The sequence below is a fragment of the Gymnodraco acuticeps genome, unplaced genomic scaffold (genome assembly GCF_902827175.1).
Source record: "Gymnodraco acuticeps unplaced genomic scaffold, fGymAcu1.1, whole genome shotgun sequence".
Lineage (NCBI taxonomy): Eukaryota > Metazoa > Chordata > Actinopteri > Perciformes > Bathydraconidae > Gymnodraco > Gymnodraco acuticeps.
The window spans coordinates 1,495,543-1,522,460 of NW_022990341.1; the positions used below are offsets into that span (position 1 = coordinate 1,495,543).

Genomic DNA, 26,918 nt, shown 5'->3' on the forward strand with positions numbered 1-26,918 from the left:
ACACTTGAAGAAGTTGAACTGTTACTCTCGAAAATATAGCGTGGTTCGGGTTAACTGAAGCCACTTAGAAAAAAGTGTTTCAAACTATGTTTAAAAAAATTATTGACAATGTCAAGTGAAATTAAATTATAATCAAATATATTAGCATCAATTTGGCATAGATTATTTCAAAAAGGGCCACTTGTTCACATGTCAAAACTAAACCAAAACATATATAGATTTCACTTTAAGATATTTGTAACTTTTTACACTGTTTTGAGGACTAATGTGTAAAATCTTACTTAAAACAGTAATTTGACGCTCTTACACTGTTCTAAACATTTCCAAATTTCTTTTACTTGTAAGAAAATAAAAAGTGTTATTTCCTTTTAATAGCCCCAAATAGTTTGTAGCTTTACTAGTTACTGTAACTACACTTAAATGACCAAACATGACATTCAACTAGTTACATTTCTATGTGAATATGAGTGTAAATGAACTAGCAGCAAGCTACTGCAAATTGTAGTTGAACTATTAGTTTAATTACATGTAGTTCACTCCTCCCTGACACTGCTAAAAGGTGAAGTGCAGCACACAATAGCTCTTAGAGAGAATTCAACATCACAGGTGGACATTTATTTCACCTGTGGGACGCCAGCCACCTTTTCATAGGTGTTTATGACCTCCAGTAAAAACAGGAAGGGTTTTCACCTGAACTTGTTAAACAAAGCCCCCTCCCCTTTGGATTAGGTTAATGGTCCAACACATACTTCCTCCTGAGTAACCCTTCACATGCTGAAAGTAGATCCTTAACAGGCATATCACTTATAACCGGACTTTTCTTCAAACTGTACATTTTACATTTATATTTAATTTAAAGGTCCCATGTCATGCTTTTCTGGTTATTACCTGTCCCCTTGTGTGTTATGAAGGTTTTTCTGCATGTAAACGGTCTGCAAAGTCACAAACCCTCAAAGTACATCCTGTAGCGAGTACAACTCTAACACAGAAAAGACCTGTCTATGCTGCCCCAGAACGCCTCGTTGGAGATTCCTCTTTTTCCATTGTTTTCTTCCTGGGTAGAGTGACGTGCCCATACCCAATATATATCCGTGGAGCCGTTACGTTACGTCACGTCCGCGGAGCCGTTAAGTTCGCGGATTGGTCCAAATGGACCAATCCGCGGACTTCCTCACACACACACACACTCAATCTTTTCTCAGCTGCAGCTCCGCCGATTTCTCCCCCCTGAGACGGCGGGACGCGGCGAGTCTGTGAGTCGTTGTGTGAGCACACACACAAACTCCCAGCCAGGCTGCGGGTGTGTGTGTGTTCGGGCTGGGTTTCGCTGTGTCTCGCTGTCTCGCAGACGGCCACTGGGCTCATAGGGAGGGGGGGGGGGGAAGGAGCTCCAACAAGCCGTTTAGGACAGAGAGTGAATACACAAACTATACAGAGATGCTGTATGAGAAACCAATGTGAGTTTGGAAAATTGCACAATATAAATCTATTTTAGTAGACCTCAACAATGGAATTTTATATTCGTAAAATGGCATTTAACTGACGAGGTATTTTGCTGGTGAGAGATTTTAGTTGCTTTAGCGTGTAGAAGCTAGTAAGCCTACTATCTTATTTGTTTTAGATGGGCACAACATGTTTCAGACCTTATTTTCCTGTTCCATGTTAAAATAAACCATTTTCAGTGGTACCGCTGAGAGAGTAATTTTTTTGGTCATGGAAAATTAGGTAAAGGTCATGGAGAAGTCATTGGTGAAAAAGTGTATGAACCCTGATCTATCGATCTATCTATCCATCCATCCATCCATCCATCTATCTAGCTATCTATCTAGCTATCTATCTATTGATTCTCAACAGCATTGTGACAGTTAGCAGGCGTGATGAGGCTTGTTATCCATGTTTTCTTTTTCGTCAAATGCATTCATCCAGAGTTGTTGAGCAGGTTTTCCCCCCACTTTGCAGTTTATTCAAAAGCAGCTTTGACTTTTTCCCACAGACTTTTTATTTTATAGTTGAAAGCAGGTTCTACGTCAGAGGTGTCCAAACTTTTTTCACCGAGAGCCACATACAGAAAAACATACGAAGGGCTGGGCCACTCACTAGAGGTGAGGTTTATTGCCTCATAAGTTAAGTTATAAGTTATAAGGTACATTATGCTTGATACTTGAAAGTGCCTTAAGAAAAAAAAACAGCCTAGATCCCAGCTCTCCATAGGGTTTCATTTATTTAGTTGGCAGCTCATCCTTCAAAACAGAATCCTCAGATTGCTTATAATAAAGGGAAATGTGAAGGGTGTACTTCAAGCTTGTTATGTAAATAAGTTATTAGGCCTTTTTTCTCATCAAAATGTTTCCAACTTTAATTGACTGAATTTATTTGAAAAGTGGGCTTATTAACGCATGAATACTACTATGTAATACATTTGTGCATATATATTTAAGAAGTACAATATAAGACAAGCACAAGTTTCATTTGTGGGCCGTATTACATTATACTTTTTTAATTTGCTGAGCGCCGATTCAAAATGGTCCGCGGGCAGCATTTGGCCCCCGGGCCGTAGTTTGGACACCCCTGTTCTACGTTCTCGCCCATTCCAGGTTGGTTAATTGAGATGTGACATTCGGCCTGTTTTTGCCGCCTGCCCCACATTTCCTCCTCGGCCCTGTGAAGTTCCTCCCTCTCTCCCTGGTAACTGCTCACTTGCAGCGTTCCCAGGCTCGCTCTGGTGGCACGGATCCCAGTTCGGGGCTGGGAGACAGAGGGGTTTCTCAGGAGACAGAACACAAACACAAGGATCCAAATAACTTAATCACCAGTGGGGCTATTAGGCCCGGGATCTTAGAGGCTCTCTCCGGGGAGGGTGTTTGTGTTGGGAGAGGGGCAGCAGAGGGGTATCTGGGGACTGGATGGTCAAAGGAGGTGTTTGGGAACACCGCAGTCATGGGTCCGGTCAATTTGAGATAGGTCATGCTAAGTTCTGTGCTATTTGTGTAACATGTCAGGCCTCACCCCACTGACCTGGAGTGGAAAAAAAAACCCATTGGTCATCCTTACTGGGAAAAAAATTATTTTTCAATTATTTTAGTTTTTGCTTATCTTTTAAAGCAAATAAATACAATCTTATTTTTATTTAGTATTTTTTTTAATTATTATATTTTTACATCCATAGCTATTGTACTGTATATCCTCTGGGAAGCTTTAAAACTAGTGTTATTTATTAATTAATTTCATTTCATATTTTGCTTTGACATTTGGAAAGTCTTATTATTTTATTTTTAGATTTGTTTTGGGCAACCAGTGCCTTTTATTTAAGTGACATTGTTGAAAGGGGGATACAGAGGGGATGACATGCTGCAAATGGTCCCAGGCCGGATTTGAAGGGGCAAAACAAACTAAATCTAAATAGAAAAAGAGGAAAAGTATTTATTTACAAATTAACTGGAGTGTGTAAGGCACTGATTACAGCAATTAAGATGGACTATTCCTGAACTTTCTTTCTTTCTGCATCCGGACCTATAACATACATAGTACCTCTGTGTTTATGTGTCTCAGATGTGAACCCATTTCTCACAGTGACACACTCCGTAAACACATTTTTCTTCACGTATAGAACAGAGGCGTTGCAGGCGACCTCCTGACCTCTCATAGGATGTCCGAGTAAATATTTTAAATCAGGAGCTTCGATCGTGTGCACTTAAGGGTTCTTTGGGGCTGATGTTAAAGCCATGATTTGTTGCAGAGGAGTCATTTATCTTACGACACATCTTGAACATGTCTTTGTTTTTCTGACACCGTGGTAAACAGGAGCATCCGAGGTGTTCTCGTTCGAGGTTAGAATAACAACGTCGACCCTGGCTTTTATGTCCGCTTACCCTCTTGCATTTTCCTTACTCAGTATCTCTTCTGTGTTTTGACTGGAGGTTTCTTTCTCATGACAGTGTTCCCCTTCTCAAACTTCTCCTGTCTTGTTACACTTATATCCATTTTCCCTACTTGACTACTAGACACTTGTTTTGGTGCTTTCAAAGAAAGGGTTTGTGTTTTGTAAAGAGGACATATTAATGCTCATTTCAGGTTCATATTTGTATGTATCTAGTGTGACATGTTTACATTTTGTAATGTTCAAAAAGCTCTTTATTTTTCTGCTGCAGCACCTCTTTTCACCCTCTGTCTGAAACCAGAGCCTAGTCTGCTCCGATTGGTTCGCTGGCTGGTTTTGTTGTGATTGGATTCCCACTAGCCAATAGTAGCGCAAGTGTTACATAGTGATGCCAATATGTTACAGTAGAAAATCATATGAGTCCAATGGAGGCGTTTCAAGGACAGGGGGGAGTCTGTGGGAGAAAAAATGGATTTTAGCCTTTGCAGACCATTTACATGCACTAAAAACGTTATAACACACTACAGGAAAGCGAAACCCCCAAAAAGCATAGTAGGGCCTCTTTAACTAAATGCCATTGACAGCCCAGATAAACATGTCACAGTAGTGAGAGGAAACTATGATCTACAACCCAACAGGTGGCTCAGAGAGGCATATCATCACATTCTCACATCACCACCCCTCTTTGGTGTTCGCTGAGGCGTTGAGTGGAACCATCCACATGTGACATAATACGTGACATGAGTAATAACGTCTGTCTGTTTCTCTCTTTGTCCTTGTCTTGTTGCAGTCAAAGATCTCCCAGAGGCAGCAGCGCATGATAAAGAACCGCGAGTCGGCGTCCATGTCTCGGAAAAAGAAGAAAGACTATCTGCTCACGCTGGAAGGTCGCCTGAAATTTGCGCTGTATGAGAATGAGTCGCTCAAGAGTGAGAATGGCAATCTGAAGAGGCAGCTGGAGGGCATACTGAGTGAGGTGAGAGGCACTGCTCTGCTGATAGACTGCACTCATACAACAAGACTGTGCACAAAAACAACAGCTCAGAAATGTTCCCAAGAATTACCCATGAATAAGATCTGTGAGTTTTAATGCAAGATATTTCCTACAGAACACGGTCCTGAAGGTAACGGCGCCCAAGAGGAGAGCCGTGTGTCTCATGGCGGTGTTGGTGTTCGTCATGCTTAATGTGGGACCAATGAGGTGAGCACATGATGCATAATGTGGGACTACAGATCTCTCTCTGTGTGTCTTAAAGTGGAAACTCAACTATTTGATGTTGGCACACGGTAGTTTGAGATACAAGAAGATTACTGCTAACTGCAACAAACTGTGGATGCACACGAGTTTGATTACTGCAGGAAAACAAATGGGAAGCCCCACGATGAGTCATTGTGGAAATCGCCCCTCGTGTGAGACATTACGCAACAAACGTTGATTGAAAACAGAGAAGAGCATTTCCAATTCAAGCACATTCACCCAAATCTACTTCACACATATTGCAGTTGAGAAAAACTTTTATAATCAGAATCAGAAATATTTTAATTATCCCCTGCCCTGCCACAAAAAAACGATTTGCTCCGGGATGACTAAAGTGTTTCTGATTGGGACATTTTATTAACACATCGGCATAAAATAAAAAGTCCTACTACTATCAGCGATTTATGTATAACAATTGCTGTGTCTACCTATAGAGTATTTCTTTCATGCATTTTAAGGTGACTTTGGGTGTCTGGAAATGCGCCTACATTAAACAATAGTTAATAAAAACCGGTTTATGCTGTGAAAACAATATGAACAATGAATGCAAAAGATTGTATTCATACATATTGATCGTCCTTAAAAGGCACCTGATCTTAACAGTAACCTTTGTGGTGCAACCCAAAGTACTGCAGCCCATTCATGCACATACTGTAAGAGTCAATCATGAGTGAAAGTAAAGAACCCGACAATACTTCATCACAAAGCCAATTGGCTCTTGTGTGAATCTTCCATTCCTCTGTTGTTGCTGCCAGAGTTTATCGGACTTTGTGACTAACGGGTGAATCAGCTTCAGAACACCGCCCTGGGTTTAGAGGAAAAGTTAACATTACCACTGACAAATGTAAAAAGAAAATCATTTCACGCTTCAAAAGAAGGATCAAACATTTCTATATGGCAGTGTTTCTTATCTCTGCCTATAATATCAACCAACACGGCAAATCAAAATGACGTATGTAAAACTTCACTGGGGAAAAGGGTTTATTTCACCCAGCTAGCAGATGGAGAGATGGCGTAACCCCACAAAATCAACTTAGGTTCAACTCCAACTATAACAATACATTCTGTGTTTGTGTTATACAAATATTTGCTTCTCCTGGGAATAGCTTTCTCCAGAAAGATGTGAGGATCTACTTTTTGGACTGACTAACGATATTCTTTCGTGCCCTGAGCTGGGAATATGTTCTCAGTTGTTCTAGAGCAGGGGTGCCCAACCTTTTTTGAACCGAGAGCTACTTTTAAAGTTGCCAGTCTGCCGAGATCTACCAGTCCAAATAGAGAGGCGTAGCCATTACTGAGCCTACTACCAGGTAAATACACACTTCTACTTGTATAAAACTGACCTTTGTACAATTAATACTTCATAAAATACTGCAGATCCTTTATCTTACCTCTTTCTAATCTACACACATACAAGTATTTAACTGAAGTTACACAACAGTGTTGTTGATACAGAGTTGGAGTTTATTCACACGTCACATACAGTGGGTGATGTTTTCAAGAAACATTGAACAGTGCTGCCACATATGACACAAAAAGAAAAGACTCTGAACCCTTTCTTTGCCATTATATAAAAATAGTGTTGCTACAAAAGTATAAATTAGGCTGACTAATAAGACAATCTGAAGCTACAGGAATCTGCTGCCAAAGTGCAATAAAAAAGACAAAATGAATAGAATCAAACCCTTTTTTGTAGCATTTTAGTAAAGTATAAAAATAAATAGGATGCAAGCAACACTAGTTTCTTAACCTGAATTGATAATAGACTATAATCAATTTAAGTTTGCATTCTTATACCATTTTGTACAATAATTATAATGAATAAGTTCAAACAGCTTACAGCTGATTAATAACGGTATCTAACTTGAGTTTTTATTATATCAAAAACCTGTTGAAATGCTTCTGTTATTTTTACTGTCCCCCAAAAGCGCATCGGCAGCCTCCAGGAATGCTTCTTTCACAACTTCGCCATCTTTGAAAGACTTCATGTGTTTTGCAAGAACGTGACTGACACGATAAGATGCTCTGGTAGCAGCCTTGCTCTTGTTGTTGGGCCTGGTGAAAATGGACTGCTGTGCATTTAGCTGTCCTTTCAGGCCCCTCCCCTTTTGGGAGCGTAGGGCAGAATTAGGAGGGAATTCCGTCTCGTAGCGTTTGTGCACTGTTTTGAAATGCCGCACCCTTCTTCGATAAAGCCACGCTCGCATTGCAGATGAGACAGATGGACTTTGAATTGGAATAGATACAAAAATAATCATCCTCCCACTCGGAGTGAAAATTATATATTTTGGGCTTTTTTGCTTCTGCCATAATTGCGGTCTTGTGTGTGTGCGGACTGTCACTCCTGTTGACACGGACAACGTCAGCGAAATAGTGCCCACTGCCCACCAGCCACGCCCCGACACATGGGGTCACGCCGACCAATCACAAAGCTTTGATGCGTTCAAGTGCATTATTCTGGCACAGGAAGATTATGTTATAGGACATTAACGATAAAACAGAATATGGTTGTTCTATTTTTAGACACATCTCGCGATCGACTGGGAATCTCCCCGCGATCGACCGGTCGATCGCGGGGAGATTGATCGACTGGTTGGGCACCCCTGTTCTAGAGCTTAAACATGAAAAAGGACCCATGAATGAGTTTGCTTTTGTGACTCCACAGTAGCTAAAGTGTGTGTGAGTCTGTACCTGTTGCTCACATCTGTGTTCTGTGTTTGGGCTCTCCTTTGGAATGTAAAGTATTCCCGCTTTTGAGCACGGGTGGATCCCTTTTGAAACGAGAATGCCACCCAGAGTTGTGTGTGTGTGTGTGTGTGTGTGTGTGTGTGTGTGTGTGTGTGTGTGTGTGTGTGTGTGTGTGTGTGTGTGTGTGTGTGTGTGTGTGTGTGTGTGTGTGTGTGTGTGTGTGTGTGTGTGTGTGTGTGTGTGTGTGTGTGTGTGTGTGTGTGTGTGTGTGTGTGTGTGTGTGTGTGTGTGTGTGTGTGTGTGTGTGTGTGTGTGTGTGTGTGTGTGTGTGTGTGTGTGTGTGTGTGTGTGTGTGTTTTTTTGTGTTATGCAGTCTGGACCAGAGTTCAGATTCTGCCCTCCCCTCCTGTGCACGGGATGTGGGCCACGTGGAATTCAGCAGTTATTTAAGTCCATTCCCCTGTTCTTCTTTTCAGTGTTTCCTCCCCTTCTTAGTGTCCTGGTTTGGCCTCACCTGTCTCTCCTTCTCCCCTCATCTGTCTCCTTCTTCTTCAGTCTGTTCCAGGGTGGCCCTGGCTCAAAGCTCAGAGATGTGTCCCTGCAGCAAGGCGGCAGACACCTGTTGGCTTTCTCCTCGGAGGCAGAAACTGAGGCTGGGATGGACCCCGATTCTCTCGGCCCTGGCCCCTCTGAGACGGGCGACAGGTAATGAGCTCACCCCCCCCCCCCCCCCACACCTTTCATAACACGCCATGGCACGGATGCACCTGTGCCGAGGCTCAGTCTGAACGAGTACAGCTCATTACGACACGAGTAAACATTGCAAACTCTATCTAAACGTCTGCTTTTCAGATGCCTCCAGGCTAGTAGGCTAGCATTTTAGCTTTGAGTAACAAGTTGGGAAATTAGGGTCAGACTTTGTTTGACATCCAGCTTTCTATAACTAGTAACAGTTTATTATCCTAAAGGGTTATATATTTTTCTTTCTATTTTAAAAATGCGTACAGGTCCATTTGTAAATTGCATAAATAACATTCTTGTTTGGTACATTATACCTCCACCCCCCTGTCCTGCAAGCCGTGTTTTGCAAGGTGGTCAGAGCGTCTGCATGGCATTGCCAGTCTGCGTTCTGTCAGATCTCTCTGTAGGGTATGTTACATGTTAATGCAAAACATTCGGCTGCAGTGTCAGGTTTCCCGGCAAGTCAGGCAGGAAGGAACACATTAGCCTTCACAAAAGGGGTGACAGCAGCAAACGCACCAGAGAGGAGGATGACGGGGGAGATATGAAACCTAATCTGGGGGTCCCACTGAACAGGAAGGTGTGTGTGCGGGTAGGTTAATACCGGCCCCTCAGGTAGAGTTATGATCAAGCCTCAGTGGGCTGACATGTTGTCCCGCAGAACCTTTTCCAGAACGTTTAGAGACGGGAACACGAGGCGTAGTCGATGTGTTGGCTCGGATCAAGGGGGCCCGGGGGGGGATATTACGTCGGTGGCGGGCATTTTTGTATTAATCCCCTCGCAGGTGGGCACCGACTGTGGACAGTCTACATCATCACCTCAAGGAGCATAATCATTCATTCACAGAGGTAGAACAGTTGTAATTTAAGTCACTCTGAGGAGGAAAGTTATGCAATGCAGAGGCCTGTTAATCCATAATGCATGTAAACCCACCTTAGTAGTGACGACCCAGACTGTTGGGCTGTGTCTTCATCCGTCGTTTTCTATAATCAGAATGGATGTGACCATTTCTCTGTAGCATGTTTTAGGTTAGGGTTCTCAGCCACATATCTCTCCTGACATTTATGATGGGGTTAGTCATAACCGCAAAAACACCTTACACAATAAATGACTCAAACATGATAATATTTTTACACCTCAGTTCAAGAAATGTAAAGGGGCCTGATTATGCTCATGCTCATGTTCAGGTTCATATGTGTATTTTGTGTCTCTACTGTGACATGTCTCCATACTTTAATGTTAAAAAATTGTCTTTATTTTTCTCATACCGCCTGTGCTGCAGCACCTCTTTTCACCCTCTGTCTGAAACCAGAGCCCAGTCTGCTCTGATTGGTTAGCTGGCCGGCTCTTTTGTGATTAGTTGACAGCTTAAAAATGTCCCGTCCCTTAGCCTATCATGTGGAATGTCAGCAGGCAGGGGGGAGTGTGTGGGAGAGAAACTTCCTCTGGAGGGATTTTAGCCTTTGCAGACCATTGACATGCACAAAAACCTTTATAACTCACTACAAAAATCCGAAAAGGGCCCCTTTAAAAATAACACAAACAGTCCACGAACAACAAACCAATGTAAACATTTCACACTTTCACTTTATTTTTTAAGCATTTCCGGTCGAGTAAACTCCATACAATGCAGTATGATTTTCATAAGAGCCTTCAGTGTGGCAGCCCCCACCCTCTGGAACGCTCTCCCTGCGGAGATACGCAACATCCCCACACTTGAAGCCTTCAAAAGGGCCCTCAAGTCCCATCTGTTTGCCAAGGCTTTCGGCCCCTAAATCGATCTGTTGTTCTGTTTGTCTGTCTTTTGTTTTGTTATGTTTGTCTTTGCACTATTACTTGTGAAGCGACCTTGGGTCCCCTGAAAGGCGCTATAGAAATCGAAGCTATTATTATTATTATTATTATAATCTGCACCTCCCTTCTCAGCGTTTTTCTTTCATCCAATAGCGATTGAAGATCTGCCATCTCTGCACATGTCAAGCATTGAGCATTTGAGTCATTAGAACTCATTAGTAACCAATACAATTCAAACGGTTTATAATTGTCCCCACATTGAAGCCATGCTGCTTCCTTCGCTTCCTCTTGGTCGTCTGTTTCACCTCCATCAGAAGGCGAGCAGCCATGTTGGCTCTCAGTTTCAAAGCATATTCTAAACATGTGGAAAATATTTCAACAGATTCTTGTTTGACATTCATACATTGATTTGAGAGCCTGGTAAAGTTATCACTTCTCTCTCTTTTTAACACCCTTTTATCTGTGTTTTCTCCCGTGTTGTAGCTCTGAGGATAAATCCCTGATGGTGGTGAAGGACCCCATCCTCCTCAGACCCCCTGCCCCCTGCCAGCCCCCTGTTAACAGGACCAAGTGCTTAGAGTAAGTTATGAACGTTTTAAAGATCACCTATTATGCAAAATCCACTTTTTCATGTCTCTTCTACATCAACATGTGTCCCCTCTGTGTATAGAGACTCTGGAAGTTTCAGGAACAAAGATTCTCTCTTTTTGTCCTGATCCATTTATATAAAAACCTGTCTGAAAATGAGCTGATCAGATTTTAACGACTTTGTGATGTCATAACGATTTTTTTGGCTTGTGTAACCATTAGCCAATCACCAACCAAGGTAACCCCCCCCCCCTTATCACCTGAATCTCCTCCTAGAGCACCATTGTGTTCTTTGTAACCAAATCTCTCTCAGAGGGGCGTGGGGAGGGGCTCCTTACTTTCATCTAAAGTAACAGACAGAGAATCAGCACTTTGGAAACAGGGCTGAAACAGAGGGGATTATGGGTAATGCTGCAATGATCCGTTTGGTGTTTCGAGGCCAAACACTTCAGAGACATGTTTTGTATATATATATTTACCTTTAATGTACCGCCTTCTTTTCTCCTTTCTACATAATACAAAATCTCTATAAAACACATCTAAAGACCACACAAAAATGCTTAAATGTGACTTAAAATGTAAAAACAAATCTAATTCCTGTTGATTGACAGGCTGGCCCATGAGTTGCGGGGCTGGGTCCACCGTCATGAAGTGCAGCAGACCAAATCCAGGCGCATGAGTAACGGCAATCACAAACCCACAAGGACCTTTCTGGTAAGTCGCAGCATGTTTTCAAAAACAAGGAAAACATGTCTAATGGGCCGTGTTAGAATGAACAGAATGTTCAGAGTTCTGCTCCCGCTGTATTTTAGGGCCACATACAGTAAAGGATGGTATTTGTCAAACCCAAAGCTGCTCTTTCACCACTGTTTCACCTCCTCTCACACCTTCCCCTTTTGCTGCCTCTCATTTCTCTCCACCGGGCCGGGTTTAATCCGGCAGCCATGAGAAAGTAAACACAACACTTAGTGGGGCGCTGTAGGATTAGTGCCCCCTGCTCCTTTTTTCCATCATTTCTTCAAAGTTTGTCACAGTAGGGCTAATCCACTGGGAGCTGCCAAGTTCGTATAGCCATTCTTTATTTTTACTTTAAATCAAAGTTCAAGGCTTTTATTGGTCATACGAACATAGCTACAGTGTAGTTATGACGATGAAAATCTTAGGTCACAGGCTCCTCCAACAGTGCAACACATAATAAAACTGGGGGAAAAAATGGTGGTAGTTGTGGGGGAAACTTCTGTGTAGCAATGCAGTGGGAGTCACCGACTCATGAAGGAGACACGGGAAGAGCAGGAGCTTTGATGTCAAACAGTCACAGCAGCCACGGTCTGACTGCACGGGAGAGTTGCCACGTCAATTCTGGAGCGCCTCTCTCTCGTTAGCCCATTTAACTGGTTTCACAGAGTAATCAACATATTTGAGAAGATAGCCTAAACAGTTGGGAACACTGAGTTACTTGCGTCTGACACTTATGGCCTTGAAGATTTCACACCTTGGAGTCCACAAACACCGAGAAGGAAGCGTCCCAGTGTACCCACAACAATAAACCATCTGTGACCTAGGGTTGCCCGGTCATAGAATGGGAACAACAACATTATGGCTGAAGCAGCCTATCTCCTTAAAGGAGATAACAGACGTCAGGGTTGGTCATGTACTCATATCTAGGAGTCTAGGACAATTATTTCCCTAACACTAGTAAATACAAAAAGTGAAATAGTGCAATAAGAGTCTATATACAAGTTATTGGAATATGATATATTAGATAAATGATTTCTAAGTAGCTGCCAGATTATTGTCATGGATAGTACATACATAATACATAGGAAGGTGTGTTTATTTCTCACCTGTTTTGAGCTGTTCAAGCCCCACACACATGTCTATTTCAATTCGTATAACTTTATTTTATATATTTTGTGTTTCAGTTCGATTGAATGGTTCTACATGCAAGTTTAAGCTTACACTAGGTGGGATTCATTAGGAGGAAACTGGACTCAGGACTGGAATGTGTGTGCTGATTTCTAGATAATGTGAAATACTTTTTGATTGTAATGAGTATGTATTTAAGTGTTTGACAGCCTTGCCAGCAGTTTATCCTGCTTTAATGGTTAGTTGATGCAAATAAAGACTTTAAAGCTCATTCTTTCTCTTTTCTCCATCAGAAAACAGAGAATAAGGAGGATGCCCAGACTTTGACCGTCCGATACACAGATACTCCCGAGGAAAAGTGAGTAAAGGCCTGTTTCAAAGTGTCAGATCCACACAAGTAAACACATTTTCAGGTTTAAATGTCTTTTTACAATCATTTCCATTAGATTGTAAAGCTGCATTAAGCATCTATAGACATCTAGAAGGCAGAACACGCTGTAGATCCATCAGGATAAATACAGTCACTGCTGTTTGTGTGGTGAACCAACCATGTGTTGTAAACTAAAACAGTGAGTTAAGGCTTGTTTAAAAATGCTGACTGTAGTGTTTATTGTCAACAGGGTACACCAAGATAGATTGTGTAAAGCAACTGTAGACACAACAAACAGTGTTTCATTGTTTTAACATTTTATTTGAGCAAAGTGGCTCTCTGAGGGGAACTGCTTATGGGAAAAACATTTCTGGCTGAATTTCCTCACTTTTGGCTTTTTTCAGTTTTTACAATCGGTAAATCAAATCTACAGAACAAAAGAGCAACAACTAGTCCAGGCGGGGGGGCGCCAGTTGGTCAGGATGGAAATGGAAAGATCTAGATTTCGAGCAATTAAGCAGTTAGATTTTTTATATTTAGGCCACAAATTCTTTAAACTCCAGTACGTTTGTGAAACAGGCGACACAGACTGCTGTACAGCTTAAAACATAATTAACGTTTACGACAGTTTCACAATATCTGAAGAAAATTAGACTAAAAAACAATAATATTAGTAATGCTATTAGCCTTTATGTTTTTAAACTTTTTTCTTGTGTGTTTTATCTATTTTTTTGGCAAATGAATCACACATTGCAGGAACCTAGAGAGCACTGACTTATATGTGGATAATTCTTATTCCTGAATAATCTTGTAGGTAGTGTGTCTGTATTGGGGATAAACAAACAGACATATCAAATAATATTAGGGTTTTGATATCAGATACAAAAAAAACCTGTTATACAGTAGTACACTTGTCTGGCACATAACATTGATTATCAGCACTTATTCAGATGAGTACACGTCAATCTTTTCTCCCCAATTTGTAATATTTTTCTATTTCTTTGAGGTGTTTCTCATATTTTTCTGTTATTTCTAATCATCAGGAACCCTGGCAACGAGCTGCAGGTTTACTACGCTCCTCATCACACATACAGCGACTTCTTCGACGAGCTGAACCGTCGCGGCGACACTTTCTACGTGGTGTCTTTCCGCAGGGTGAGTTTCAACTCGTTTCATTAGATACACAGATCTGAGAGAAGAAACAAGGCATTAGCTTCAGCATAAAGTACAATTAAGAAGGTTTTTAGTGTAAGTTTTCATAACTCCACACTATTCATGTGTCTGTCATGGCATTTCTACTCCCAAACTGACCATACTAAGCAAAAAGCGAATTATAAACAGTGTAACTTATGAATCATTAATATTATGTAATAGGTTTGTTTTTCACCAGAGAGGTCTGATTTGAAAGTGGGGGTGGGGGAGGGGATGAAACTCACTCGCCCAAGGGTGTAACTGCGCCTCTGCAGTCCCGTTTCCTTGATCAATTTGTAATCACCAAGAACATGTTTTATATTTTGAGGCAAAACCATATGTTACACTCAATCTACTCGCTCTTTATTCATTTGTCAATGTTTCCACATTTGAGACTCACGGTATGTTTCTAATTTTCCACCTCGGTATGATTAATCCTGGACATCATCAAATCAGTTTATTGAGCTTTTGTTTTCATGAAGAAGAAAACACTTTCACTCCAAGAGAACAAGTTGTACCCATTATAGTTTGTGTTTCATCATCCTGGGAAGTTGCTGCTCCAAATGCGTCCCAATTAACATTTACCGAACAGTTTGTACAAATATAAAATAAGTATGTGTTACTTTAACACATTTGGATAGTGTTCCTAAGAGCTCATATCCCACTCAACACCTCTGGGTGATGTTAAGCCTTAAATCCTCAGGATTACTACGGGAGTTTTGGAGCATGGGGTCAAAGTTCAGGACCCCTCGTCACAAAGCAAGTCACAAAGGTCTGGCTCTGGGTTGGCATGGCGATCCAATGATCACAATGGAGAGGGGCGTCTGCAGGTCAAGTGACCGCCCGTCCGTTTCAAGCAGCTTTGTGTTGCATAAAGCTGGGAGGTGGTTCAGAAAGTGTAACACTACAGGGCTAAAACACTCGGATACATTGACTTTATTCAAAATATTTAAATATAAAAGTCATTCCAGGGTCTGATCCTCACCGACTTAAGATGTTGCTTTAATGAATCACCCAGATATAGGGATGCTTCCAAATGTTAATCTTGAATCAGGTGTAGTCAAAATTGTAACATAAACTAAAAAGGATATAAACACTGGAACCTAAAAAATAAAACCTTTTTGTTTAATATTTTTTTGGTTGAATCACAATTTCCAAAAAAAAACTGAGGAGAGTTTTTATTTTGTATTACTTTGATAAACGATACGATATACTTTATTGTCCCCGTAAGGACATTTGTTCTAGACTCCGTCCTGCAGTTGCGCATACATGTACATATACAAACACATACAAGTAAACATTAAAATACATACACATATCATCACTCATACACCGTTTGAACAAACACAATACACAGACGCACATACTGACAATGGCGACCTATTGCACTCAGGTTGCCTCATGGCCAACATTTAAAAAGTACATTTCATTACATGTGAATGTTAAGAAGCTTAATGTACATAGATGTGATATGATATGAGGGTTGTTTGGTCTGTACCCATTGCAACATTTAAAAGCCAAAGTCAATGTCTTCAAGTGCTGGTTTTATCCGACATATATTCAAAAACCCAGAGTTATTCAGCTTTAGAGACGCAACAAATAGACAACTAATGGATTAGATGACAGAAAATGAAACGATCAATGAGAACAAATCCATGCAATGTCAGACTTAAAGGTGGTGTAGGTCATTTTGGAGAAACCAGCTCGAGTGCGCTAGAATTTGAAAATACACAGCCGGAACAAATCTGCCACTTCCTTACAGAGCCCCTCCTCCAACACACACGAACGCGCACATGACCAATGAGGGCACGAGATAAGTTTGTGTACAGATGGAAGGCTGACAGGCAGGTAGGCCATCCAGTTACTTTAGCCGGGCCGGCTCAGATGATTGGTCGTGCTTTTTACAGCACTACGGCTTCCACAGATGACGTTTTTTGTCAAAGCACTTAAGATATTCATTGCTATCGGGATGTTAAGAGCATTCCGTGGAATATGACAAAAAGTGTATCTCGAGCCGGTTTCTCAAACTTACCTACCCCACCTTTAATGTGGAGATTCTCTCATGTTTAATATTATAATAAATGTTTGTTTTTTAGGGCTGAGAAAAACTAAGCATTTTAAAACATCACCTTGGAAAACTGGGTCATACTTTTCTGAAATGTATAAGACCAATCCTTTAATTAAGATAAGTAATTTGCATAATTGGTAGCCTTTTTCGATTACCATCACAAGAAATCATCACATCTGAGGAAGCATGAAAGAAAGCCCTTGTTTACTTCATGCCTGCTCTTTCTGGATGTGATTAACTTACTTTTTAATTAAATGATGAAGTGAACTTATCCTGGTTTTAATAAACTGTAAAGGCTAGAGGAATCAAGGATGTCTTATTGGGTTTGACAAAAGCACTTTACAAGGCAATAAAAACAGATCGTGGATTACAGGCTTGTTATTCAGTGATTTGTATTTGCCCACAATTAAACCCAAAAATATGATGTGAGAGTAGAAGTCAAGAAGACACATTTTATAACAACAACGTCACTCCTTTCTATCTAAGGAGAAAATCAAACAAAAACAAAAAAAGAGTGACAGTTTATTTGCCTTTTTATTGTGTGTGTGTCGGGCGTGCTTTTGTTTTCTGTCCCAGTCACTATGATGTTTTAACAGCACTGCCAAAGCTCTGGATTACATTTGGAATTTTGTTTGGATTATGAACCAATCTCTACCAATTTTGACGTTTTTCCCCTTGATGCAACTCGTCTGGTTCATTATGGGATGTTACTCGCCAGCAGTTGAGGTCACTCTCTGCCGGGTGTTTCTTCAAACACTCAGGGATGGCCATGCTAAGGTCAAAGTTACTTTAAGACCTCTTTAGATGCAAAACCACCTGTTGCTTTAAGTGTGAAATGAGGCGATGGAAGAAATAACCCCCCAAAAGACCAAATATAGAATTGCTCTCTGTCCCGTCATTTTGCGGTTTTTCTCTCACCGCCTGCGGCTTAATGTAAGTGTGCATTGAGGTGGTGGAAACACTGGCTGCTTTCACCATGTAGCGTATCCCATAAGCTTCAAGCTAAATGCACCTGTTGTCATGGCAGCTGCAGCTGTTATGTCAGCTTGACAGGCTCTCCGGTCCCCTGATGATGAGCAGTAATGTGGCTGGTTGTTTCCCTGCCACCCTCCAAACACAGTCCATGCCGCCACTCAGTAATTTTTCACATTTAATACTCCCTTTGGGTGCTTACAGCTTATCCTTAAAGCCGTGCAGTGCCATGACCGTAAATCACACAAACCCTTCATTCTGAAAAATACAAAGTATGACACTGAAGCCTGAGCCCAACTTCTTAGCGTCATTTTCAAGAGGCCCTATTAGGTTTTCCCTTTTTTGTATGTGCTATATGTAGGTTTGTGTGCATGTAAATGGTCTGCAAAGACTAACATTCAAACTCCATTGGACTCCTTTGTTTACTTCAGGAAGATACAGTAATGACGTCACTATGTAACACTTGTGCTTCTATTGGCTAGCGCTCTAATTCATTGTACGTGATTGGCTAAGGGGCGGGACATCTCTAAGCAGTTGACCAATCAAAACAGAGCCAGCTAGCTAACCAATCAGAGCAGACTGGGCTCCGGTTTCAGACAGAGGGTGAAAAGAGGTGCTGAAAAATAAAGAGATTTTTGGAAACATGTCCCAGTAGAGACACAAAATACAAATATGAACCTGAAAATAAGCACAATATGTCCTCTTTAATTCATCATATCAGGCATTATGAAGAAGACGGTCTTGTTGACAGCAATGATCTACAAAAGCCTCCCACATGTGCTTTTTTTTTTAACATCCTCTTCATCTCATATAGATGGCATGGTCTCTCTCCCCGCGTGTCCTTGTATCTCACACGTTTTCAACATTTCTGCTTCCTATCTTCTGGCTGTAATCCTTTCTCTGACCTCAGACCGTACTCCCGCCTGTCTTCACCTTAACGCCCCTCATTTTTCAAATCACCCCAGCTGAGTTGTGCAAGCCAAGTGTTGTATAGTTTTCATTTGGCCCCTCGATAGCTAGAAAAGCCACAGAAAGCTCCAGTTTTTCAGGTGATGGCTGGCAAATCTTTTTATGTCATTTAAAATATATTTTCTTGCTTTACACACTGAGAAAAGATTAAATGGTATTTTTTCAGATAATAAATGATTTCATACATGGACTGCATTTTAATGGTGCATTTTTCTTTGCACCACTCAAAGCGCTTTTACAGTTCTAGTTAGCTGTGTGTGTGTGTGTGTGTGTGTGTGTGTGTGTGTGTGTGTGGTGTGTGTGTGTGTGTGTGTGTGTGTGTGTGTGTGTGTGTGGTGTGTGTGTGTGTGTGTGTGTGTGTGTGTGTGTGTGTGTGTGTGTGTGTGTGTGTGTGTGTGTGTGTGTGTGTGTGTGTGTGTGTGTGTGTGTGTGTGTGTGTGTGTGTGTGTGTGTGTGTGTGTGTGTGTGTGTGTGTGTGTGTGTGTGTGTGTGTGTGTGTGTGTGTGTGTGTGTGTGTGGTGTGGCACGTGTGTGTGTGTGTGTGTGTGGCTCATGTGTTTGCACATTAGCATTCCTCTCTTTAACCACAACTCCTTCTCAGATGATGTGCTGCTCAGATTAAAACCATTGTCTAAGGAATTGCACTCAAGCTACTTTTTAATAGCTTCAGAAACTGCAGGACTTTGCTGGTTAATGCCCTTTTAAATCTTAGACTTCTACCAGATTAATCTACTAGATTAATTAGTGTCATGAGTGTTTTGGTGGCCCAAGGGGAAGGATTATTAACTGATTTGATCTGCTCAGACGATGGGGCATGGCACAGAAAAAGGACTACATTAGTGGAATTCTCTGACTCTTAAAGACCTCTGATCCTCCCATTGCGTCAATGATACCGCAATGGGAGTTAATGCAAATCCTCAAGGAGGTCATCTCTTTAAAGCTATCAACTCGAATCCAAATCTTCATTAACAACTGGCAAATGCATGCATAAATCTGTCTTATTTGCTGCCAGATGTATTTTCCTCCCGCTAACCTTCTCCTCTTTGCTCCCAGGATCATCTCCTTCTTCCTGCCACCAGCCACAACAAAGGAAGTCGACCGAAGATGTCAGTGGTGTTGCCAGCCATGAACATAAATGGTGAGCACTGCAGCACAGACGCAGTACAGTTGTGGGGGGTGGTTTGCTCAATCAACACGCTGTAACAGATGAGAGCAGGGCTGGGAGCAGATTCAGAAACACGTCTCCTCACAACAATGCATTACTGGTGGTGCAAAACACTTGCAAGGAAAACTCCTTTGACCAAAATAAGGAGAAGAAGAAGATGGACCTTTATTCAAAATTCAGTTTCCACTCTGTCATACACGCACATGCGTTTTTTATACAGGTACATACGGTACACACTTTTTACAACATACATATACAAATACACAGTTATATGCACACATGCACATGCAGTTGAGAGGCCAGAGCGGAGGCAGCCAGTCAAGGGCACCTCGGCAGTGGCCCAGGAGGTGAACTGGCTCCTCTCCAGTCACACTCCGTATTTTTGGTCCGATCGGGACGTGAACCGGCGACCCTTCGGTCCAAATTCCAATCCCCTACAGACTGAAACACTGCCATTTTGAATGTTAAGCCTATTTGAAGGTGATTTAGATAAGTGTTCTTTATATGCTTGTATTTTGTTTCCCAAAGATCTATTTGGAGTGTTTTGCCTGTTCGACTTAAATGGAAGTTTTTTTTCAGATTTTCTTTGCCATTACAATTTCTTTGACATCTGGCGTCTTGTTAGTGGAAGGTCTTTGGTCCCTACCTCCCTCTGAGCCCGTTGCAGTTTCTGTTATGTCCTTCAGACTCTGATTATCCTCTCTGTTGCATTTAGCTATGCTGTCAAGTGTCTGTGCAGCCGCTGACCGAACCACACAGACACAAACATTTAAAGAAAAGAGAAAAGCTTTTTCAGTGTGGTCATTTCCTTTTTGCTTTGATATTTTTTTAGATTGTTGAACAGAAAATATTGAACTTGAGATTTAGGCAGCAATGTTGATTTTGTCAGATTAACCAAAGTTATAACATTACACATATTATTATTTTATTAAATATATTATACGGTCAAGAAAATCATTTGAAAATGCCTTCTTGTTGGCACAACCTTGTAAGCACATTTTTGTCATCAACACTCAAATACATTTCTTGAATTGTTGGCTTTATATCCATCACCTTTACGGTTATAAAAAGCCAGACCCGTAGAGAAATAAGTCATTCAAAGACAACTCTACTTCTAAAGTCTTGAGTCTGGCGTTTTTGTCCGTCCCGATCTTGTTTTCTTACCACCAGAAGTGACAGGAGAAGTTAGAGCTATCGAACGTTGAACTAGACATATATTGACGACCAAAATCTTCCAATCGACTTTCGTGAATTATCATCCCAGCGTGGCAGGACCTGTCAATCACTAGGTAGCTCCACCCGAAAATACACACTGCTTTATCGTCTATTTTATTCTAAATTGGACCATCATTTACATAATGAGGATACGGCTGTGATAAAGAAGACTTAAAACTAGCATTGGAAACCCTAAACCCATGTTTACAATTTGTATTCAGGTAATAAATCAAGTAACAATCTAAAAAGAGCACGTTAAGGCACTTGCACATTGGCTTCACTTTGAAGATCCAGAGTTTCTGCGTGGAAGCAGCAAAAAAAAAAGTCCTAGCCAGTATCATCCAGACCTGTGGAAAGTAGGGAAATAAATAATGTGTGCAACTTTGATACGTTGGCCACCTACAGTTATTTGTTCTGGACAACAAGTATTCATGGTCTTTGCAACCTTGGGAGAATGTAAGTGTTTTGTTTTGAGCATGCCACACTAAGCATCCACTCTGATTGAATCACTTGATGTCTACAAGCTAGCATTAAAAAAATCAAGGATATAAAAACAAATACAAGTCCTCTTAAGGTTAAAGGGCATGGAGGAGGGAGCTCATCTAGACCCCTTCATTTCCTCTCGAAGGAACAATTGCCGCCCACAGCTTGTCATAGTGAGTGGCAATCAAAGTGCACTTGGTTGTGGTCAAGGGGAGGTGATATCCATCAGTCCATTTTAGATGCAATCACCCTTTACCTTTTTATTTGAACGTCTTACTTTTTAAAACGGAATGAAATGAAAGCACTTTAACACTGAAACACTGTGCATGAGGTACGCCTAAATATCTCAATACGTAATCGCCAAAAACCTTGGAGTTCGGTTGGTGCAGTTGTTGCCAATTTGTTTTATTTGGCGTAACACCAAAGTATGTTCTTGATTTCCATGAGCTCATCATAGCTTTTCTCTATAGTTCTTAGATCTGCTGGATACCAGATATAAAAAGTCAGACGATCAGAGATTTCATTAAAATTATATATTTTTTTATATCCAAATTCAGAAATGAGTTATCATGTGGCGTGATTTTGACCAAGCAGTGAACTGAAAGGAAACCTGCTCAAGAGGGATTGTGTTTGCAGGGTGTGAACAATTAGGAAGGCAGCCTGTTGTTGTTGGGTGTTTGCCTGGTGTTCGAATAACAGATCCTCTTGTTCCTCTGTTATCTCTGAGTCAGTGGAAAAGCACCAGCGACAGATTCGATTAGTCAACCAGCTCTAAGGGGAGTGAGTCAGTGGAATATGAGCTCTTAGGGAAGACATGGCCAGTGGGAAATAACTTTTTTTTGTTTCTGTGAGGGGGGTGTTAGAGCTGAAGATTGATGAAGGTAAACATTGTTCTCGTTGGTCTTGTCAGGGAGGAATGCTACGGTCCATGCTGGTCAGATGGCCCATTGAAATAGCTGCAAACAGTGAAATCCAAGACCTCCTTTTCAGCTAATTGATGAAATGACCAAACAAAGGTGGCATTCAGGGAGAGATATCAGGTCTGGAAAGATTCTTGTTAGCTCAGGAAAAGGATCTTGGATTTGCATGATCAGTCATGGATGCACGAAGTTGGCCTTAAGTGCAATTGTCCTATGTGCTTTTACTTAAAGGGGACCTATCATGCAAAATGCACTTTTGTACGTCTTTTATACATGAATATGTGTCCCCGGTGTGTCAGAAAACACAACCCTCTCTCTTTTCCTCCATACCCAAATCTCTAAAAACGGGGCTGCAACGGATCTGATACAGACTGATACAGACTTGAAATATCTCTGACGTCGGTAACAGCATGGTAACAGCATGGTAACAGCATGGTAACAGCATGGTAACAGCATGGTAACAGCATGGTAACATGACGCTCGTACCTCGCCCCCCTCCTTTGCAGGGGGGCGTGGTCAGCTGCAGCTCATTTGCCACAGAATCAGCCCTTGCAAAAACAGGGCTGGAAAAGAGCAAATAGAGCGAAATGAGGCATGGCTAAAATGCATGATCTGTTTGGTATTTTGAAAAAAAAACTTCACAGACATGTTTTATATCGGTATGGCCCTACAATATATTATTCAAATATAGCATGATAGGTCCACTTTAAAGTATTTTCCTGCTTGTTTCTGGTGCTAGTGTTCTTGAATCTATTATGCCAGCTGGATCATGTGGTATCTTTTAGAGAGAAGATTAACGGCAGTTTTATTTTAGCACAGATGCCGGTACGGTAGCTTCAGTTTCAGATGCCACAACAGCTCCTTCTGGATGTTGACCTGACAGAAAGGACTCTAGCGGTTGCTGTTCTCCACACCCGCTTTCAACATGTAAAGACCAATGTGTCGCACAGATGACAGCCTTCAAGTCACATCTGAGATTGATGTTGTCTTTGTCTGAAACTTTGAAGTGCGAACGTACACATTTAGATGGGAAAGACGCTTAGAAATGCAGGAACACTGCCCCTTCTCTGCAGCGTGATTGCTCCACGGTGGAGGATAATTCTTTCCAGCTCCCTGTTGCTGCTCTCCTTCAGGAATGCCTTCCTTCTCCAGTCACTAAATGGTTTTCATCTGGAGGAGATGGATACACTCTGCTTATATGGAGTGAGCGTTTGGGCTGTCGTGGTCAATAACTGATCATTGAAGATTTGAGACGTTGATGTAAGACGTGGCTTGTTTCTGTCTCGCCGCGTGTCCACAGTCCTCCTCCGCCTTGATTCTCTCTGAGAACATATCTGGCCGAGCGGTGGTTCCTCGTAAGGACTGAAGGGTGTGTTTATTTAAGGATCTCCCGAGTTTGAAAGTAACTCAATCAAGTGGAAGCGACATGTTTGGAGGGGAGGAATGTTTGGTAGATGACATCATCTACAGGTGGATGGACCGTGGCAGACGCACTGCAGTCGACAGTATGTTTGCCTCTCATGTGCTCTGTAGCCAACAGGCAGCTTTCAGTGGGGGTTCAAGGTAAAGCAACGCTCCACTGAAGGAGTCAGGGGGTCAGATTTTCCTACTCCTCTAATCCAAACAAACATGTATCAATGCTCTGAAAAGAACCCTCTTACCAACCCAAATGTTTAACCCTTCTGATCCTTGGAAAAACAAACTTAAGCAAGTGATTATTTGCCTCAGTGACATCATTCTCAGTGCTTAAAGCTAGTATTAGCCATTAATTGATCTGTTTACCTTTGGCTATACTGCCATCTGAGCACCTCTAGTGCTAATTTGCCAATGTTAGCATGCCCAGCTAAGATGTTGAATATGGTTTGTAGTGTACCTGCTGAACATCAGTATGTTCTGTGTGTTAGCTGATGTTAACATTTAGCTCAAAGTGCAGTGTCACAGAGCTGCTAGCAGTCTTTTTACTGCCTGTAAGATTATTTTCCAAAAGTAAAACATGGTTCGTTGCTCAACATTTGCTTTTGGCTTGCATTCTATTGTAGAACGTCCCAATCGATAAAAGATGAGCATATCGGCAGACTTAAATACACATGATCTGAAAGTGAATGTAATCGCCTTCCTATTAGATCCGCAATTATTTGATTGGCCTTGTAATTTTGTAATAGTACTTTCTGATGAATTCCTTCCTTTTGGACATTAAAACAAAGCTCCCCTCATGAACATGTCTTCAGTGTCTGTGCCAGTCTGGCAGCGACCATCCTCTCGAGATGCTCTCTCAAGTTTCCTCAGATGTCTTGTTGCCAGACATCAGGCTTTTCTCAGCACACACCAGCTCCCTGTGTCGCTGGGACTTTCTGGAACATCTCCAGATTGGCACCAGTAAAAGGGGGGAGGAGACCATGCAGAGAGGACGGTAGAATCTGGCAGCTTCTTCAAAGAGCTGCCGGTTGGAAGTGTGTGTTGGTGTTAGTGTGTGTGTGTGTGTGTGTGTTGTGTGTGTGTGTGTGTGTGTGTGTGTGTGTGTGTGTGTGTGTGTGTGTGTGTGTGTGTGTGTGTGTGTGTGTGTGTGTGTGTGTGTGTGTGTGTGTGTGTGTGTGTGTGTGTGTGTGTGTGTGTGTGTGTGTGTGTGTGTGTGTGTGTGGGTGTGTGTGTGTGGTTTCTCTATTGAAGCTTCTCGAGTTGTTGGCTGAATAGAATTGAGAAATGTTGGTCATTTGAATAATGGTGACAATTATGGCCTACATATTACAGTGCAATTGTTTTAATTGTGGGGGATTTGATGATGGGTACAGTAATCTGATTAAGGGGTGACATAACATCTACAAATAAAGAGATAACCATATAAATCTTAATTTGTTTAACACAATATTGACATATCGTCACCCTATAATGCTGAACATGTTAGCAAACCGGTGGCACACATCATCAAACAAATGGCAACATTACAATTCATTTGGAGACGAATTTCTGGTCACCACCTGGTTAAGTCAATTATTCACTTTCCTTTAAGCTCTGTTTGAGTCCCCACCTACTCCAGATATCTGGCTCTTGAGCTGCTAAATCCTCCATTCACCAACATTTCACTAAAACTAACATTGATTACCTCTTTCATTAGGGGATACTTAAAGGAATACATTAAAGGTCCCATGTCATGCTTTTCCGGTTATTACCCGTCCCCTTGTGTTATGAAGGTTTTTATGCATGTAAACGGTCTGCAGAGTCACAAACCCTCAAAGTACACCCTGTAGCGAGTAAAACTCTAACACAGAAAATACCTGTCTATGCTGCCCCAGAACGCCTCGTTGGACATTTCTCTTTTTCCATTTTGTTCTTCCTGGGTATGGTGACGTGACCATAATGGACCAATCCGTGGAGCTTCTCACACACACTCTCTCAGCGGCGAAACTGTGGCGCGCTTACACTGTAGGTGCGCCGCATTTGGGGGTGCAGGGGGGTGGGGTTCGGGTGCTAGTGGAGCCTCGCAGATGGGGGTGCTGCAGCCCCCTCAGCACCCCCCCCCCCCCCCCTTCCATTCGCGATGTCTCGCTGTCTCGCAGAGCCCAAGCAGCAAGCAGGAAATGAACCCAGCTCACACTGTCCTCTCCTCGCAGCAGCGAGCCGCGCAACGTCCCGCCAACACGGCAGCCAGACCCCACGCAGCATTCTCATCTGTTTGTCATTACTGGTGTCATTTTTTGGTTGCTAACAAACGCCATTGTAAAACATAATCATTGATGTTCCGCTGTAACGGTGGTAGACTCATCAGAACAGAGTGGGCGAGCTGACCAATCAGAGCACAGGGGGGGGAAGGAGCTCCAACAAGCCGTTTAGGACAGAGAGTGTATACACATACTATACAGAGATGCTGTATGAGAAACCAATGTGAGTTTGGAGAATTGTACACTATAAATCTATTCTAGTAGACCTCAACAATGGAATTATGATCAGTAGAAATGGCCATGACATGGGACCTTTAATGTAGTTAAGACATATGTATATTTGGCAAAACAATTATTATATGGGAAGTTGGGAAACCAATGGATGAGCAAAGTGTAGGGTTAGGGTTAGGTTGGCTCAGTTTAAAGCTTTTTAAAAAATATTTATTTAGCGCATTTATTAAAGCAGTAATAAAGCTAGAAGTACAAATTAATTTCCATATTTGTTCAAAGATTTCTTGCTACATTCTTCCATGCCTGTATTTTTCTATATGGCCATTAGAATTTACACTATATCCATTATATTCTTCGTCCTCATGTGTTGTACATTTGCATTACACACATGACACTTTTCCACTCGCTGCTTTTCTGTTGGGCTTCTATTTATTTTTGGATATAAATGACCTAAGCGCTGGTAATGTCAGAGAAGTTTATTTTGAACTGAGCAGAATCTAAAGGTTCATCTGTGGAGCAACGACAGGACCTTGACATTTGAGGGGGAACAATTCAAATGTGATCTCATCAAGCAGTAAGGAGATGCACAGAGAATCACTTTTCCAGCTCGCCTTCAGACAGAGGCCTAATTTGAAACCGACATAGCGTGACAAAATCCAAAACCCCAGGATGACTTCCAGAGATTTCTGTTGGAGCACTGAAGCCATTTGAAAAGTTCCAGTTTCACTGCAGGTGCAAAAGAGAAAGTTCAGCAGCAGATTAAGTCATACTCGGCTTTACATCTACTCACCATTTAATGAGATGAACAGCCGTGGAGTCTTCTGGCGGCAGAACGGGCTATTGTATTGTCACTGCAGGATCTGAT

The 26,918-nt window shown here is 41.8% G+C and overlaps 1 protein-coding gene across 1 annotated transcript in view; it reads left to right on the top strand.

Moving 5' to 3' along the window:
• atf6 (activating transcription factor 6) overlaps positions 1-26,918 on the top strand; it is a 49,339-nt gene that overhangs the window by 19,639 nt on the left and 2,782 nt on the right. Inside the window, exons 8-15 of the mRNA XM_034223587.1 lie at positions 4,668-4,853; positions 4,987-5,078; positions 8,379-8,528; positions 10,843-10,938; positions 11,559-11,661; positions 13,107-13,171; positions 14,227-14,338; positions 19,437-19,521. Of these exons, the coding sequence (XP_034079478.1) occupies positions 4,668-4,853; positions 4,987-5,078; positions 8,379-8,528; positions 10,843-10,938; positions 11,559-11,661; positions 13,107-13,171; positions 14,227-14,338; positions 19,437-19,521 (889 nt within the window). The remainder of the gene's footprint in view (positions 1-4,667; positions 4,854-4,986; positions 5,079-8,378; positions 8,529-10,842; positions 10,939-11,558; positions 11,662-13,106; positions 13,172-14,226; positions 14,339-19,436; positions 19,522-26,918) is intronic.